Below are 19,462 nucleotides of genomic sequence, written 5' to 3'. Positions count from 1 at the left end.
TGTACCGTTTATCAGATAGGATATCAAATGAACGTGGTCGGCGACAAAACGACTCTGTTGTTCTGGCATCCAGACTGGCAAGTCTATCTGACAGCTTCTGGTTTCAGCTCTGACACTGTTACCCATCAAGACACGATGGGGGTAATAATGCCATTTTGTCTTGAGGATTGCAGTGAAATACCTTCTGTTTCTAACATGGTGTAGTTTGTCTGGTGAAATACTGTAGATTCCTATACTATGTAAATAAAATAATATTGAAAACAAAGGAGTCAATTGACCAGTCAGAATTAGAAACAGTCTATGAATTAATTAATATGAGCGCTAATTACAATATTTAATTTAATTGATCAGCTGCTGTTATTTCTTAATTGTCACTCATTTATCAGGGTGAAATAAGGTCTTGGAGGTCGTTTGAGTTTAAACCTCAGAATAACCTAAATCAACATGTGGATAAAATAAGACAGATGAGATTTAAGGACATATAGCATTCACCACCTGACCTGAAACCTGTTAAAAAACAGAGTTGGATTACCGACCGGGGAGCGGATGGAAGTCAATTGAAAAAAGAGCGGAGGAAAAGTCTTCCCTATCCATGTCTCCATTTCCCAGACCCGATAGTGATACTGTATGTTCAAGTGACACCATGACATCGCTGTGACGTTATACATACATCATGTTATACATAGATGCACAGTGCAGCCAGTGGAGGGGACCTCAAAGCCCTGGCTGTGTGATATCTGGATAACTCTATGACAACTATGACAAAGGCAATGTCATCATCATCCATGTATTTTGTGTGTTGGGTGGCAGGCGGGCCTCAAAAACTAATCAGCACCTGCTACAATGATACAAGCACATAAACATACCCTTTACAAATGACAAGGTGATATCATTACAATCTGAGCTGTCTGTGTATAATGAATTACACTAATATCACATTCCATCCCCCAGGTGGACATGGCCAGAGCCTTATGTCTGGACATGACCGTGAGACAAGGGCTTCAGATCGGGCCGGTGTGACACTCCAGTCAGCCATTGTCATGAAAATGTGTCCCCTCTGCTCACAGTGAACCTAAAGCTCTGCACCCTCAGTGGGGTCAGTAGAACCGGTAACATCTGTTTTTCAGGTAATAAGAACATATGAAAAAAATGCCTCTCTCTCTCCCTCTCTTTCTCTCTGTGTCTCAGAGAACTCCTGCCAGAACTTCCGGAAAAAGAAGCTGAGTGACAGCTGTGCCCTCCCACCCCATCCCTCTATCCCTATGCTGGCTTTGTCCCTCCAGGACGAACAAGGGACAGCAGGCCACTGTCTGGGTGGCCCACAGCCCACTGTCCTGGCATGCCTCTCTGCCTCCCTCCCTGCCTCCCTCTCTGCCTCCCTTCCTGCCTCCCTCCCTGCCTCCCTCCCTGCCTGGCTGCCTTTCACAAACTCAGAGGAGGGGATCCTCTTCTGGCTCCTTTTGTGACTCCTGTCAGATACCGTGTCCAGACCTGGCATGGAATCCAACTACACCAGACACGGATCCAATGGTGTGTTGTTATCTTGAGTGCCCACATAGGAAATTAAAAGTTACAGAAAACGTTTTCGTTGTCAAGCACACTATACACTTTCTGCTTTCCATTAGAGGCCACAGCACTACCACTGATTCATATCAACCTAAAGTGAAGGTAGCCTTTCAGTGTTTGTATAAAACTCCATCTCAAATGATATATAGACTGATTAATGCTCAGTGCTGCTGCCTATTTAAACGAACTGAGGCGTCTTGCAGAAGCGGAGAGGGACTCCTTCCTTGGTATTTATGAGAGCAATAACGTGGACAGAGTATGTAAGGCTAAGTAATGGCCACATTCCCTCTGAACCAGGTGTCTCTGCTGGGACTTTCATAAAGTTACAGGAATAGATCAAAATGGTGGGTTCTGATGTCTCTAACTGATTTACGAACTCATTTATTACAATCTTTACAACTAACATTTAGACTGTATATCAACCACACTCCCAGCTCACATTTCTTTTGCGTTTCAAACTGACAATAATTCTCCTCACCATCAGATGAAATGTTTTATAGAGAGACGGCATTTTGAAACGCCCCTGTTTTCAGGCCCTTAATAAATTAGCCCTTTGAGTGATTTATTAATGTTAGGCTAATCATTTGCGTAAGCAGTAAGCACGTCCAGTATATCACAGCCACTGCTAAGCGTTGGCCACTGCACGTTTTTCATGTTTTTAGACCTGAGTGAGAAGACTGGCTGTTTTCCAGGTATGGGGCTCCCTACGGTGCAGCCATCTTTGGATAACTAACTCACACGGTAGCTAGCTAGTTTGCCGCCCTATGCTCCAACAACATGTAACTTTAGTGGCTAACAAGTCGAGTTAATTTACCACTGTCATTTTAATGGCCTGTCAGAGGATTTGCCAAGATTCTGAAGATGGTCTCCTGTGAGCCCCGATGACTGAGGATATAATGGAGACATCAGTTAGGTTCATTCTGATTCCAAACATGTTTGATTGTATCTCCTGACTGTACATCAGAGGAGGCTGGTGGGAGGAGCTATAGGAGGACAGGTTCATTATCATGGCTGGAATTGAATTAATGAAACAGAGTCAAACGTGGTTTCCATATGTTTTATGTGTTTGATATCATTCCATTTATTCCATTCCAGCCATTACAATGAGCCTGTCCGCAGTTGCTAACTACCAGCGCTGTTGTTAACTAGCATAGCAGGTCCCATTGTTGCAAAGAGTTCTGGGATATTAGAATCCTGTTGTCTTAACCTTTGTCATCTTCAACCTAGACCCCGATCAGCAATCCATACAAAGCAACCGGCAGACCTACAGAAAACCCTCTCAGTGTCCTTTCATTCCACATTCTTCATCAGGTCATCAGGTCCTATTTACATGGTTACAGTATTCATAGCCATACATAGATGCACTTAGGATAGTGGGTGGGACTCAAGAGGAGGGGGGAGATATCATTGGGAGGTCAGAATGAGGTTTTGACAGCCAAGAGAATGATGCAATGTAGAGCAACAGAAAGCGACGCCCATCTAAGTATATCCTCACTGAGTGACAAGAATGAGGACCATTCAACTAAAGCAGGAATAAAACCCACATGAAAATTGAAAAAAATATATATTGTCATCGACAGATTTTTCAACTTTTCGGCTCGGGTATTCAAACCATCGAGCTTTGGGTTACTGGCCCAACGCTCTAACCTCTAGGCTCTCTACCACCCTTATCATTACAATCCCTCCAACTAACACCATCAAAATACCTGTGTGAATATAGATTTCAAATGTGGTCCATTCATTTAGTCATCATTTTGAGGTGTATGATCAGAATTTCTATACAATTTATTCAATTACAACAGCTTTCTCTTTTTTAACGATGGTCTATGCTACGGTACAGAAAGTGAATTCTCAAATGCCAGAGAGCTCAACTTAGTTTCCTCTGGGGCATTCCGAAGATCCCATGGTTGGGATTTTGGATTGGAGGAGCCAGGCATATTAATAGATCCTATTGGCCACTGCCGCGTACTGTAAAATAACACTGACTCCAGAACAGTGACCTGATCTGGGTCGGAAAGGCAGCATGCTGCACATCACAAGGTGACAGAGAGACTGGGTCCCCCCCAACTGTGACACTGGCGCTTATTGCATCATTTTGGAGAAATCTAACCTAACTGTCCATGGCAACTGGCCAAAAATAATAATTTAATCATATATATACACAACACTGAGTGTACAAAACATTAAGAACACCTGCTCTTTCCATGACATAGACTGATCAGGTGAATCCAGGTGAAAGCTATGATCCCTTATTGATGTCCCTTGTTAAAGCCACTTCAATCAGTGTAGATGAAGGGGAGGAGACAGGTTAAATAAGTATTTTAAAGCCTTGAGACAATTGAGACATGGATTGTGTATGTGTGCCATTCAGAGGGTGAATGGGCAAGACAAAAGTGCCTTTGCACAGGGTATGGTAGTAGGCGCCAGGCGCACCGGTTTGAGTGTGTCAAGAACTACAATGCTGCTGGGTTTTTCACGCTCAACAGTTTCCAGTGTGTATCAAGAATGGTCCACCACCCAAAGGACATCCAGCCAACTTGACATTGGAGTCAGCATGGGCCAGCACCCCTGTGGAACGCTGTTCTGAGGGCAACTCAATAGCAGAAAGGCATTCCTAATGTTTTGTACACTCAGTGCATATGCCATTTAGTAGACGCTTTTATCCAAAGCAATTTACACTCATGTGTGCTTACATTTAACGTATGGGTCATCCCGGGAACCGAACCAATTATCCTGGCATGCTCTACCGACTGAGCTAAATGAAACGACTAAGTGGTGTCAGGATTCTTAGTGAATCCTAAAAGAATGTACAGACTGACGGAAGGAGTGATAGAGGAGAAGAAGAGAGAGAGGAAAGGAAAGGTATGGTATAAATGATTAAAATGTAAATGAAAGAGAGGATAGATACTGATGTTATAGATTAAGTGGAAGACATACAGATGTGGGATCTTAATTTGATCACCCTGTTGCAGGATAACTTTCCTGCGATGCAGGACATTTAAAACGTGTAGTGGATTTGAGGTTTGAAAAATGCTTCTGAAGTTTGTAATTTCCACTTTGAAATTTCATACTTGAGTTTCCCTTACGAAAAATGTATCAATCCCTACAAAAATGTACATTAATTATTACAATAATTCACATTTCCTGTTGCTGAAGGATTATTTTCCTGCTGTAGCAAACTGTCTCAAATTAACATCCTACATCTGTGCAGAACAAGTGTGCAAGTGACACATCTTTAAAAAGAGAGCGAGAGAGTAGAACATCAAGAAAATGAAAAAAGAAGTATGGGCAGCAGCAGACAGCTTTGCCATATGGAAGCAGATAAGAATAACCTCTAGGGGCCATACATCATAACACCAACACTCTCCCAACCCCAATAAATATATCTGCCCCGCGTCAGGAGGAGAGAGAGAGGGAGAGGAAGAAGCCTCTGCCTCACAGTCACAGTATATATGTAGGTAGACCTTCCACTGGCACCAGGGGACAGTAAATCGTTGGCCGGCTGTTGACATGGGTGACAGGTTAGATCCGAAAACACACTTAGGAAGTCATGGTGGCTGCTGTGTAAAATGGCCGCGACCCACTCGAGCCTCATTCACTGTCTCTGACTGCCACAACAGCACACAAACCTACAGTTCTGTTATTCGCTGGGCACTAGCCCTTCGGGAAACAAATGTTTTAGCATGGGAACAACTATGGAAAACCATACAGTTGAAGTCGGAAGTTTACATACACTTAGGTTGGAGTCATTAAAACTCGTTTTTCAACCACTCCACACATTTCTTGTTAACAAACTATAGTTTTGGCAAGTCGGTTAGGACATCTACTTCGTGCATGACACAAGTAATTTTTCCAACAATTGTTTACAGACAGATTATTTCACTTGTAATTCACTGTATCACAATTCCAGTGGGTCAGAAGTTTACATACACTAAATTGACTGTGCCTTTAAACAGCTTGGAAAATTCCAAAAATTATGTCATGGCTTTAGAAGCTTCTGATAGGCTAATTGACATCATTTGAGTCAATTGGAGGTGTACCAGTGGATGTATTTCAAGGCATACCTTCAAACTCAGTGCCTCTTTGCTTGACATCATGGGGAAATCAAAAGAAATCAGCCAAGACCTCAGAAAAAAATGTGTAGACCTCCACATGTCTGGTTCATCCTTGGGAGCAATTTCCAAACGCCTGACAGTACCACGTTCATCTGTGCAAACAATAGTACACAGGTATAAACACCATGGGACCACGCAGCCGTCATACAGCTCAGGAAGGAGATGCGTTCTGTCTCCTAGAGATGAACGTACTTTGGTGCAAAAAGTGCAAATCAATCCCAGAACAACAGCAAAGGACCTTGTGAAGATGCTGGAGGAAACAGGTACAAAAGTATCTATATCCACAGTAAAACTAGTCCTATATCGACATAACCTGAAAGGCCGCTCAGCAAGGAAGAAGCCACTGCTCCAAAACCGCCATAAAAAAGCTAGACTACGGTTCGCAACTGCACATGGGGACAAAGATCGTACTTGGAGAAATGTCCTCTGGTCTGATGCAACAAAAATATAACTGTTTGGCCATAATGATCATCGTTATGTTTGGAGGAAAAAGGGGGATGATTGCAAGCCGAAAAACACCATCCCAACCGTGAAGCACGGGGGTGGCAGCATCATGCTGTGGGGGTGCTTTGCTGCAGGAGGAACTGGTGCACTTCACAAAATAGATGGCATCATTGGATTGGCCATCACAAAGCCCTGACCTCAATCCTATAGAAAATGTGTGGGCAGAACTGAAAAAGTGTGTGCGAGCAAGGAGGCCTACAAACCTGACTCAGTTACACCAGCTCTGTCAGGAGGAATGGGCCAAAATGCACCCAACTTATTGTGGGAAGCTTGTGGAAGGCTACCCAAAACATTTGACCCAAGTTAAACAATTTAAAGGCAATGCTACCAAATACTAATTGAGTAAATGTAAACTTCTGACCCACTGGGAATGTGATGAAAGAAATAAAAACTGAAATAAATCATTCTCTCTACTATTATTCTGACATTTCACATTCTTAAAATAAAGTGGTGATCCTAACTGACCTAAGACAGGGTATTGTTACTAGGATTAAATGTCAGGAGTTGTGAAAAACTGATTTTAAATGTATTTGGCTAAGGTGTATGTAAACTTCCGACTTCAACTGTACATGCTCTCTCTCTGTCTCTCTTTCTCTCTAAAAAATACTATTCCCCTCCTATAAAAAAGTGCAATTCTACCTCTCTGGAACAGAACAGGGGGCTGCAGTGCAGTCAAACTTTCCTATCTGAGTATTGGCTTTGATTTCTGGGGTTTGTGAGTGGGGTCTGTGGGGGACTATGAAAGGGGATACTGCCGGTCCCAGAGCTCTCCCAGTCCCATACACCTGTCTACTAGGGTTCCCACTTCACTTCCAGGTCTGTCTGTGTGTGTGGCAGGAGACAGGAGTCTTGTAGGCAGGAAGCGCATTCCTTGGTCCCAGGAATGATCACAGAACACTGTGACCTCTGCCACTGGTCTACTATCATTCCCCATGCAACAGGAGCCTGGAGTGAAAGGTGAAGCTACCAGATTATAAAACCGAGAATGATTCAACTCTATTCAACAGAGGGAGGCTATTTTCAAAATACAACCAATTAGCATTACTTCTAGATACAGTTATCATTACTATTTTGTAAATGTACATTTTTATCATTGCTATTGCTATGAAAACTAAAATGGCGCGACCTCCTCTTGCATAACACATTAACCTTGGCAGAGTTTGCCTGGAAGCTAATATTCACTATCTACTCACCAGTCTATCATTTTGTTTGTGAGCGTTCTTTAAAAATTCTGATGTAGACTTCCCATATCTGTTTCCTCACTATCTATCTACCTGAATGAGTTTAAATTGTTATCGTATTGTTGTGCTGATTGGATTGGATTGTTGTGCTGATTGGATTGGATTGTTGTGCTGATTGGATTGGATTGTTGTGCTGATTGGATTGGATTGTTGTGCTGATTATATTGTATTGTTGTGCTGATTGTATTGTATTGTTGTGCTGATTGTATTGTATTGTTGTGCTGATTGTATTGGATTGTTGTGCTGATTGGATTGGATTGTTGTGCTGATTGGATTGGATTGTTGTGCTGATTGGATTGGATTGTTGTGCTGATTGGATTGGATTGTTGTGCTGATTGGGTTGGATTGTTGTGCTGATTGGATTGGATTGTTGTGACATTGCTGGATGACAGAAGAGGAGTAACCCCAACTGACACACTGAACTTCATTTTTGGGATAGAGCTCAGTGGCTAATAATAATAAGAGTTTATTTTGAAGAGACTATATGGAAATTGAAAAATACATCTAGCCTTTTATGATAGAATGACACTGCCTTTCATCCAAGCACCTTGTCATGAACCTATTATCACACAGGGATAGCCAACAACAACAAAATAAGTGTTGAGGAAACAGTCAAAGGCGGCCATTTTGAGCGAGGCAGAATTCCCTCCCTTCCAGGTCAGGGCTTTGCTGTGTCTTTCGGCAGGATTAGGTGACTGGACAGAGGGCTGATGCTAGATAAATAATCTGTTATCTGTGTAGTGAATGGAATAATACCCCGTCCTCCTAACCCTAAATGTTCTAACCCATAGTGAAGACTCCTCCTTGAGTCCATTGCTCAACGGAGAGGAAATCTCTACATAGCCATAGGCCTGGAGATGAGGGAGTAGGTCTATACCTCAGCCCACCTCATCCATCAGAGTCCCTCATAATCTCCCCTCAGAACAGAACCAGTGGGCTGGTTGGGTCCTTATGGGCTTCAAGGGGTAAGGTGGTCCCTCATCAAATAATACATTAAGGCTTGAATGAAGGGAACCTGTCTGAGTTTGTCACTTATGATTCAGTCAGTCTGATTATTATTGTATAACATTGACATAGTATCATTGATAATTGCATCCTAGTTTCTAAACTGCCATTTCCAAAATGCATTTGTAAACTAAACTGCCAATTGTTACTGACTGATGATTTACACCTGAGACATTCCTCCTGCCATTGGATCTCCCTGAAGGGTGGAAAGTTAAACAGGCACTCCACAGGACCTCCCTCTGGGGTCCTGACAGAAACGACAGTCCACTTCAAGACACAAGACTTCCCGCAGTGTGGCCACCGCTGACCCCTTTCTTGAACAATGGAGAGACACTGGGAAGTCATCACTAAACACACACACACACACACACACACACACACACACACACACACAGGCATGTTATGGCTAGAGCCGCCACCGCCTCTGTGTCTCTTGACACCTGCTGGGACTGGGGAATGCTTCCTCCCCCCTTCCTCCCCCTTTCCTCCCCCATCACCACCATCTCCACCATGGAGACTGTAAGTCTATAAAGGTAAGGAGATTGAGTGTGTACCCATCCATCGCATGCAAGACGGTGTACCTTGCATGTGTGTGTAGCTTGACAAGACACTTCTAATCTTTGACACATATACTGGTACAGAAAAGGCAGGTACAGTATGTATTGAAAAGGGAGGATGCATATCGGTCCGCTACACATTGGTATTGGGTGACTGTCTGGAGAGGCTGAGGGCCTTTGTTGCTAGGCAGGGGGACAGTTAAAGGGGCTGAGTTGTAGTTGAAGTGTTTATGATTTGGGAGATTATGTGTTTTAAACAAGTCTGTCCCACTTAGAAAGCTATGGGATGCATCCCAAATGGCACCCAATTCTCTATATAGTGCACTACTTTTCAAAAGTGCTGTAATATATAGGGAATAGGGTGCCATTTGGGACGCAACCAGGGAGTCTGGTGCACTACATGCATATGCCTGGCAGGTATTCTAATCCATTTAAAAGGGTGCTAATAACTGTAGCCCTTTCCTACAGTCAAATGACCTAGTGGCTTCATGGGTGGAATGTTATTCATATTTTTCAAACTTTCATAATTAATAAACATATGTATTTTTTTTAAACATTGAAAATCCGGTGTTTCTATGTCAAACAGTTTTGTTATAATTCAGTCTACTGTGATGTATATAAAGTGTAATATTGGGATGCAAACTCAAAATGTAATACATTTCAACTCTATATCTGACATGGTGCAGGTGTCTTCTTTTTTTTAAGCCCATAACCATGTGTGTGAGGTGTATGCTTTTGTTTCAAAGTAGATTTGTTTCAGACTACCAAGAATCACTCTGTGTGACCCTGATTTTACATAGAGTAAAAGGCAAACAGTATCTGAACCCCCTCTCTCCCTCTCTGGTCTCTCCCTCTCTCCAAAACAACCAGGACCAGAGCCACCGCCACCCTGCCTGGACCCAGTTCACCCTGCCTAGACCCAGTTCAGCCTGCCTGGACCCAGTTCAGCCTGCCTGGACCCAGTTCACCCTGCCTGGACCCAGTTCACCCTGCCTGGACCCAGTTCACCCTGCCTGGACCCAGTTCAGCCTGCCTGGACCCAGTTCAGCCTGCCTGGACCCAGTTCACCCTGCCTGGACCCAAATCATCCTGCCTGGACCCAGTTCACCCTGCTTGGACCCAGTTCACTCTGCCTGGACCCAGTTCAGCCTGCCTGGACCCAGTTCAGCCTGCCTGGACCCAGTTCAGCCTGCCTGGAACCAGTTCACCCTGCCTGGACCCAGTTCAGCCTGCCTGGCTCTCCTTGTCAGAGCCCCAATCAACAGATGGGCCCACTGGCTCCTGGAAGGCCTGGCCAGCTGTAATGTAGCCAGGGTGACACTGCGCCAGCACCGAGGTATGCTAACAACACTTCACACATAAAGGTTATGCTAATGTTATGCTACGCTATGTATCACTACATTCCCCTCAAGGTGAGGGACGAGGGGAGAGCTTCATTCAAAGGAATTCAGTCGGGGTCTCAACTTATTATTGAGAGTAAGAATAGTAGAATACACAAGGTGCAATTTCGACATTTGGTTGTACATCAGCAGTTTTTTCTCGTTATGTCAGTCACTGACAGTCACTCAATTAGCCCATGTCAGCTAACAATTTTTAGATTGGTAAGTTAGTCTAGTCAGCTATCTAAACTTGTAGTAATCATAGTCGAATAATGGCAAAATGTGTAGAATTGCAGGAAATTAACTTGAAAACTAAAATGTGTCTCTACACTCTGGTTTAGGGCCCCCAGAAGGCAAGGGCCGGCCAACACCCACTCCTACACTCTGGCTTAGGGCCCCCAAAAGGCAAGGGCCGGCCAACACCCACTCCTACACTCTGGCTTAGGGCCCCCAAAAGGCAAGGGCCGGCCAACACCTACTCCTGACCAACACCCAGGGGAAATACCCTGACCTCTCTCTCTTTCAATTCAATTCAATTCAAGGGGCTTTCTTGGCATGGGAAACATATGTTTACATTGACAAAGCAAGTGAAATAGATAATAAACAAAAGTGAAATAAACAATAAATATTAACAGTAAACATTACACTCACAAAAGTTCCAAAATAATAAAGACATTTCAAATGTCATATTATGTCTATATACAGTGTTGTAATGATGTGCAAATAAATTTAGTTAAAGTAAAAAACAGGAAAATAAATAAACATGAACATCTTTCTCTTCTTACCCATAATACATTATTTATGACATGTTGTTTCAATACAGCAATACAACTCTACAGGGAGACAATGCAGCCTATTTGACTCTATTTTCTAGGTGAATTACACACAATTGTAAAATCAATTTTACATGCTTAGGGTGTAAATAGTATTAGTTTTAAGGTATTGTTCATGGTCACTTCTGCTGCAGACATTTATTCTATAGAAACTAGAACGTCCAGCTCTGTTTTTCACGTACATAAAAAACTCACAAACTTTTATGTTCAGATTCGCTGACCAACAGAATGCTGTGTCAACTTGTTCCTACATGTCAGTGACAGACTTACGACTCAGGCAATTGTTGCCTTTTCATGCCTTTATTTGATCTTACTCGGGTGTGTGTGTGTGTGTGTGTGTGTGTGTGTGTGTGTGTGTCCTACCAGCCCTGACTCAGTGCTCTGCACATGTGAACCGTAGTCAGACAGAAACAAAGTCTCATTCGACAGATGGCAGAGAGGTATAGAGCCAACCCTGCACCTGGTTCAGATGTGCTGGCTGGAATCTCAAACAGAACAGTGGGACAGACTACACTACAAACACAGGGGATTGTGGAGCTAATTGAAGCCCTTGTGTCCCCTTCCTGTTGTAGCCAGACCCTCAATTACAGACAGCCCTGAGATAGAAAGCCCTATTCTCCATTAAGGCTATACTGTCTGAGAGCGACACTGTCTGGAATTCAGCATGTTCTGCTTTAGCAGAGTAAGATGAAGTGTCCTCCACCAAAACATATGGAAACTTTGGGAATAAACCTGCATTAAAAAATATATATAATTAAGAAAATAAGTCTCAGTATTTCAGTATGTGTGGATCGAGACAGTATGGGAAAATAATTCCTTGAAGCTCAATACCTTCAGAAACTAGTTAACAACCTTTCTCCCACTCCATTCTCACAGCCAGTTCTCTGTCCTAACAGGAGAGGTAATTACTGGGAGTGAAGGCTAACATGAAGATGAAAGGGTTAACTTAGGAGGGGTTAAACTTGGTGAAAACCACAAGAGGAATTTACCAAAAGGCCATGACACCTAAACCCTCCCTGGCCAACAACCATTGTGGTGATGATGATGATGATATTGCGCTAGCTAGCTAGTCCTCAATCTGGCATAATTATAGCCCAAACTTTTCTTACAGTGTGTCATGGAGGGATGCATTTCAAAACCTCTGAATGTGTTTAGCATTTACAGCTGATGTTAAAATAGCAAAGCATCCGCCCATCCCCACCTGCTATATTTTGTTACTTTGCTTTGCATTCGCTATATATATCCGTGATGCAGTTAAAGTAGGTCCATCATGGTACGTTGGACGAAGCGAACCATAACAAAACGAAAATCCAACAATCGATCTGTTTCAAAACTCTACAGTCTGTGTGTGATACACAAATGTGTAGAATATGTAGAATATACACATACTGAATTATACCTTGAAACCAAAATCCTATTTTATGATATATATGCTTTACTCAAATAGTTTAAATCTACTGACAATACAATAGAAAAGCTACTATATATAAACACTAACATCATAATCACTAACATCATAGAAAAGCTACGTTATATAAACACTAACATCATAATCATGCATATTAATTACTGTATACTGAAAACACCAACAGGATTGTCACGATAGAAATGCAACCTGTGTGGATAATTATGAAATCCAATAAGGTACGGTTCATATGACATCGGACCAAAAGTGAATTTTCAGGGGAATATAAATACACACAGCTACTGAAATCCAAAGCCTCCCAAGCAAAGGATCCCTAGAGAAGGTAAGGAATGGATCTGGCAGCAAAACGCAGAAGACCATATCGGATGGTGATGACAAGTCAAACAGAAAATAGAATCCAAAAAATAGAAGCAATTAAAACAATTCTCCCTCCATGAGTATTTTGGATTGTGAAGAGAAACTTGCTAACTTCACTATGAAATAGTTATGTGTGTCTCAGAAGCCACACGTCTCTGTTCCACTAACCTAGAGAAGCAATGAAGCAGGTCAGGACCTTAACAGTCACCTTGATCCTTACAAAACTGGTATTACAAATTAGTAGTTTCCTCTACACACAGGGTCAAAGGTTAATGCTATTCTCACTTATCTAGGATCGATTTCCATAAAAACTGACATATGGCTTGATGAATACTTGGAATGCCTTGGAGGCATTGAAGGTGGCGAATTTGGTTTTATGCTATCACTTCAAACACTGAAGGAAACCCAGGACAAAAACCACAAAGGAAAACACCCCATTGTCCATGATACAATAAAGTTCTGAGCTTTTTTAATTGCCGGGCGTTCCATCTCTTTCGCTCCTAACACACCCAGGGACACTGTTTGGCCCGTGTCCCCACTGACCTCTTCCACCCCTTCTTTAAACCTCCTTTAAACCTGCCACCCTCAGCAGTGAGGCGAGGAGAGACAAGGGGCTCTGTGCTAGCTGTCAGTCATGGCGACTGCCTTTAAGTCTTTGTGATGCAAACACTTTGGAGATTGACAGAGAGCAGGAAGATTCAATCTCAGAGAGACATTCAATTAAAAGAAGGCTGAAGCCTAAAGGAATGCCTACAGGCCACGTAGTAATGAGACACTACAACGTCAATGAGCATGAGGTTCAAAGATGAATAAAGAGGGTCTTACCGTTATCTTCTACGGTGAAGTAGAAGATATCACTTGTGGCGTTGCTACCATCAAGCAGCACGTAGCAAATCTTCATTTCGTCGATATCAGCTGATGACATGAAAGGGTGAATAGGAGAATCTCTACATTCTTTAGAACATCTGAGATGATTTCTCCACTTTTTACTGAAGGTTACTTAGAGCCCTCAGGCATCACTTTAGATGATGTCAAAGACAAAGGCATTACAATACTGATTCTGACAGGAGTGTGAATCCTGGGCTTACTGATATTGTAAACATGATTTTCCCAAAGTACAGAACTTAAATCAATTTAGAATAAAATGAATAAAAGTATGTTTGTCAGATTTTAATTGTTTTGATTGTTCGTTCACTTTTTCCAAATTTTTATATATATGTAATAGTAAATGCTAGTCTTACCTTGTGTGAAGGCCTTGATGCTGTCATTGCCCAGCGCGTTGTTCATGATGAAGCCGTGCAGTGGGGCCTCGGCCACGGAGTACTTGAGGACTTTGTGAGGGCTGTCTCGATCCTCGGACTTCAGGGCCTTGCTGGTGATCAGGAAGCCAAGGTGGCCGGTATGCAGAACCCTTAGCGAGGGGGCAGCCTTGTTGACCACAATCTGGGGGACCCCGTTGTCAATAGTGCTGATGTGAATGGTCATCATCTGAGGCTTACGTGTCTCGTACACGGTATCAGGGAATACGTAGAAGTCGTTGTGTGTGCCGTCGGTGACGGTGAACGAGAAGCTGTCCTCATTGGACTCGGTGCCATCGTGCTTGTAGGTGATGAGGTTCTCATTCAGGTCCTGCTTGGTGAAGGTGTTGATTGGCTGGGTGCCATTGAACAGCAACTGGCCATGAACCGGAACCTGGGTGACCACAAAGCGCAGCAGGTTGTCTGGGGTGTCACGGTCCTCCACGGTCAACTCGAATGGGGTGATGAGCTTGTTCTCGCCCTCTCCCAACAGCAGCTTGTGGACGCTCAGGACAGGTTTCTTGTTGTCCACGTCCGTGATGGATACTCTGAAGGTGCGGAAGACGGGGTTGTAGCCGTCCGTCACCTCGAACTCAAAGCTGTCCATCTTCATCTCATCGTCAGATGTGTGGATGTAGTAGATCTTGTTGCCGGCCAGCTGCAGCTGGGTGAAGGTGGAGATGGGCACACCTGGGAGGTCAGTGCATTCAAGATGGCCTCTGCTAGGGGCACGTGTGATGCTAAAGCTGAGGAACTCATCTGGGCTGTTGATGTCAGTGGTGCTGAGCAGGTCAGTGGTGAGGGTCACTTTGCCTCCTTCTTTTAGAGTCACGCCTTTGTTGATGACATCGGGGAAGACCATGTCGATGCTTCCGATGTTGATGTAGAAGTATCGGTCGATAAGGGGGTTAATGCCGTCGGTAACATCGAACTTCAACAGGTCGCGTACACCCTCCTGGCCCGTATGCACATACTGGATCAGGTTTTTGTCGACTTCGTCTTGGGTGAAGTTCATGTCGAGGGTGATGTTGCCCACAACGTGTCCAAACTTGGTGATATGCTGGAGATAGCCTTGGCTTGGGCCGTAGCGCACAACGTAGATGAGCTCTTTGTCTTCCGAGTCCAGATCAGTAGCCTTCATGACCCTGTTGTTGATTATTTTGGTTTCTCCGATCTCAACCTCCAGTCCGTCATTGATGGCCATTCTCGGTGTCTCGTCATTGACAGGAATCACCATGATGAGAATCTTTTTCTCCACTGTGTGTTTCCCGTCTGTGAGCCTAACGTCGAAGCTGTCTTCTTTGGTCTCTGAGTCGTCGTGTTCATAGACGATGTTGGAGGCCTCATTGATCTGTTCCAGGGAGAACTTGACAACAGGGACTGTGCCCGTTGAAAGCTGCTGAACTATCTTGCCATGCTTGGGGTTCTTTATGATCTCAAACTCCAGTTCGTCCCCTGGAATGTCTGCATCAGCCGCGTTCAGGATGGGTGTGTCGATGACCAGACTCATGCCCTCCATCACGACAAACTCACGGATGAAGATCTCTGGTTTCTCATCATTGGCAGGGATGATGACGATGGGGAAGAAGTGGCGATCAGAGAAGTTGATGCCGTCAGAGCAACGGAAGGTAAACCTGTCTTCCACAGGCTCCACACCTTTGTGGATGCTCTGGACGTAGTAGATATGACCGAGGAAGACATCTTTGAAGCTAAAGGCGGTGATGGCGGTGCCTGCTCTGGACTTCTCAGAACCTGGAGCTGGGGAGATATTCTCCACGTACCCGGATGTTGATTGGACGATGATGGTGCACAGGATGTCGTCATTTTCTGTGTCCATATCCTCAGCCATAATGTGATCCAGAGTAATGACATTCTTCTCCCCTTCTATCACCACAAACTGCTCCCCAACGCTGACGATAGGTGGGATGCTGTCGACGGGCAGGATAGTGACGAGCACCCGGACTCCTTGGACCTTGTTACCCCCGACAACCCATTCATCGGACATGTCGGAGATGGTGAGGTTGAAGGAGTCATGCTCTTTGAAGGATCCGATCTCACCACTAGTGTGGGCATATACCACCATACCGTTGATTATGTCCTGTTGGGTGAACCTCTCGGCGCGGGCACCGCTCACCAGGATCTCACCGAGCCTGGGGGGCTCCTCAACAATGAAGGTCAGCATGAGGTCGTCAGTGTCTTCATCGCGGCCCTGGATGACGTTGCTGGTGATTTCAGTTGCCCCGTTCTCCAGGACATCGATGGATGCCCCTAGGAGGCCGGCAGGGAGCATGATGGTGGGGGTCTCGTCATCAACTGGGTTAATGGAGATCTTGATGATGATAGGTACCTCATGGAAGCCGTCGCTGACGTCACACTTGATAACGTCGCTGAGGCTTTCCTCCCCGCCGTGGATGTAGGCAATACGGCCATTTTCGATGTCCTCCAGGACGAATGTCTCACTGTTCGACATATCGATCCCTAAATACTGCAGCTGCCCATAGCGGGGAATCTGGGTCACAGTGAATATGATATTTTCATCTTCTGTGTCCTGGTCGGTGGCATCGAGCTCGTTCTTAGTGATGATGTACGTGCTTCTCTCCTGACAAGTGAAACCAGTGTTGGTGATAAAGGGGGGCTTGTTGTCAACGGGCTGTAAGAAAATAGTGAATAGTCCATCTACTGAATTCCCAGCAGTGTCCTCCACAATGAATGTGAACTGAAGGACTTTTGGAGTGATGCCCAGTTCCTGGTCTGGGGGCTTGTAGGCCACTTTGTGGTGGTTGACCTGGGCCTGTGTGAACTCACTGATCACTGAGTCGGGACTGTCAGTCAGAACAATGTCACCCAGGGGGGCCGGGTTGTTCTCGTCTGTGTCAGTGGGGGGCTTGGTGACGGTGTATTTCAGATCCCTGTCATCCGAGTCCAGATCTGTGTAACGCAAAAACGTCTTCTTGAAGTGGGTCAGCTCATACTCTTGCACTGTCATGTGAAGCGTGGTCTCTGGGTAGAGCTCTGGTGGGAGGTCATCCACCGGGTGGATTTTAATGGTGAAGGTATGCTCACCGGACTGGTTTGGTGGGTTATTGTCGTCTTGGACGCGGAACACAAACTGATCCATCACAGTGGTGGTGCTGTGAGGCCCAATGTGGCGGTAGAAGAGCTTCCCATCTAGAATGTCCTGCTGGAAACATTCGGTCACCACCTGTTCAAACATCTCATCTGTCTCACTGAACTTCCAGAGAGAGGGGTCAGAGGGAGGCTCCACCTGTCTGAGGAGAAGCTCCCCCACAGTGGAGTATGGGGCCTCAAGGATGAATTTAATGGTAGAGTCCTCTGAGTCTATGTCTGTGGCGCTCAGAATGAAGGGGGAAATCTGCATGATTTCATTCTTGAAAAGCACCAGGCCGGTGTTTGCATTGATAATAGGGGGTTCGTCGTCGGTGGGGGCTATAGTGATAGGGAACAGAAACTCAACCTCATTGCTGCCATCAGTCATTCTAAAAATGATGTTGTCGCTGTAGGTGTCACTGCCGTCGTGCTGGTAAACCACGATGCCGGCATCTAAATCAGCAGGTGTGAAGAATTTCCTGCGCGAGCCGAGCACCGTCAGCTCGCCATGCTTCAAGCCGTCCACCACTGTGATTTTCACATCGTCCAGGTTATCTTCATCACTGATCTCTAAGTTGTGAGAGCTGGAAAGAGATCTGGACTGGCCCTCAAACAAAAGCTGCCCTGTGTTCTTGGTTGCTACGGGAGCCAGAGTATTCATAGGCTTCACCACAATCATAAAGGCAAATGTATCAGAGACGGCACCCTCTGTATCTACAATTTCAAACTCGAGCTGGAAAATCCTCTCTACTTCTGAATCCTCGGACGGAGGCTTATAGGCTATCTTCAAATCTTTCATGTCTCTCTGGTAGAACGAGGTGATGGGGAGGTTCTGATCATCTGTACTGATGATGTAGCCTTGCTGATGGCCCAGGGGGGACGTAATGTTAAAGATTAAGTCGTCTGGATCAGATTCAACGTCCTCGGCAGCCAACATATCACTGGTGATAGCTGTCATCACAAACTGATCAATCTCCATCATCATCATAGCAACAAAACTAGGCTTAGGAGAGGTGTTCTCTGTGCCCTCTCTGATTCTAACCATGATCTGGAAATGCTCCTGCATGATGGTGTTTCCCTCATTATCCTGCAGCTCTACCAACATGGGGATATAGTCTCTGTTAGGAGAGTTGGTGGTGGATGTGTGCTTGTAGCGAATGCCTTGCTTAAGAAACTCACCACAATCCATCATCTGGCCATTAGTGGAATTATTTAAAAGGGTGCCATACCTGGGGAGACCGCCGGCGCCGACCAGCGTGGCAATCTTGCACTGAGTGACGCCGTCCTCAAAGGAAAACTCCAGGCCCTTTTTGTCGATGGGGTTGCTGTTGCCGTTGAGCTTGTCCACAGCCAGGGGCATGTTCCTGGTGAGGACCTCCAGCTGCTGGAAGACCACCTCCACCTCCAGCATGAAGGGGATGACCACCGTGTCCGTCTGGGAGTCGTAACGCAGCTGCAGCTTCACCCTGTCTTTACTGGGGCTCCGGGAACCAAAATGAGTGTATTTCACCTCATCATCGCCAAACGCACAGGGAAACTTCTTAGGGCTAAGCATTCCGGGTTTTTGGGCCAGTGGATCATTCTCCAGGACCGTGATGGAGCAGCGGTCTCCGGGCTGCACCTCGGTCACCAGGTCATTGACAGGGTCCAGGTACACAGACCTCCCGAAGGGAACACGGAGGCCATTGTTGGCCACGATGATGCTGTCAGCATTAGGTCCTTGTCGTTGTCGATAGAGGAAAGCCGGGTCGAATTGGTGGGGCTCCGCGTCCACAGAGGAAAAGCAGAAGCCCAGAGTGAAAAGCACAAAGAGGCATCTCAACAAACGTGCCTGCCCTTTACAAAGTCCTGTCCTTTGCAGACAACCAGCCATGTCAGCTGCCAGTTGCCCTGCAACTTTTTATAACTCAGGAGAAATAAATGTCCTTCAGATCAAATCTCTCCAGAGAAGAAAAAAGATTAGAAAAAGTAAACCCCAATCTGGTAGTTGAAAAGTTGAAGCTTGGGTCTCTTGTTCTCTCTCTCTCTGCTCCCTCTTTCTCTCTCTCTGTCCACACACACACTCACACAGGA

At 45.0% G+C, this 19,462-nt stretch overlaps 1 protein-coding gene across 1 annotated transcript in view; it reads right to left on the bottom strand.

The window, feature by feature from the left end:
• frem3 (Fras1 related extracellular matrix 3) overlaps nucleotides 1-19,462 on the bottom strand; it is a 45,853-nt gene extending 26,391 nt beyond the window's left edge. Inside the window, exons 1-2 of the mRNA XM_041843268.2 lie at nucleotides 14,225-19,462; nucleotides 13,809-13,898 (exon numbers count right to left, since the gene is read on the bottom strand). Of these exons, the coding sequence (XP_041699202.2) occupies nucleotides 13,809-13,898; nucleotides 14,225-19,262 (5,128 nt within the window). The 5' untranslated portion in view covers nucleotides 19,263-19,462. The remainder of the gene's footprint in view (nucleotides 1-13,808; nucleotides 13,899-14,224) is intronic.

Source organism: Coregonus clupeaformis, chromosome 22, assembly GCF_020615455.1.
Source record: "Coregonus clupeaformis isolate EN_2021a chromosome 22, ASM2061545v1, whole genome shotgun sequence".
Lineage (NCBI taxonomy): Eukaryota > Metazoa > Chordata > Actinopteri > Salmoniformes > Salmonidae > Coregonus > Coregonus clupeaformis.
The sequence above is the reverse complement of the archived record's forward strand: the minus strand, read 5'-3'. Positions and strand labels throughout refer to the sequence as shown.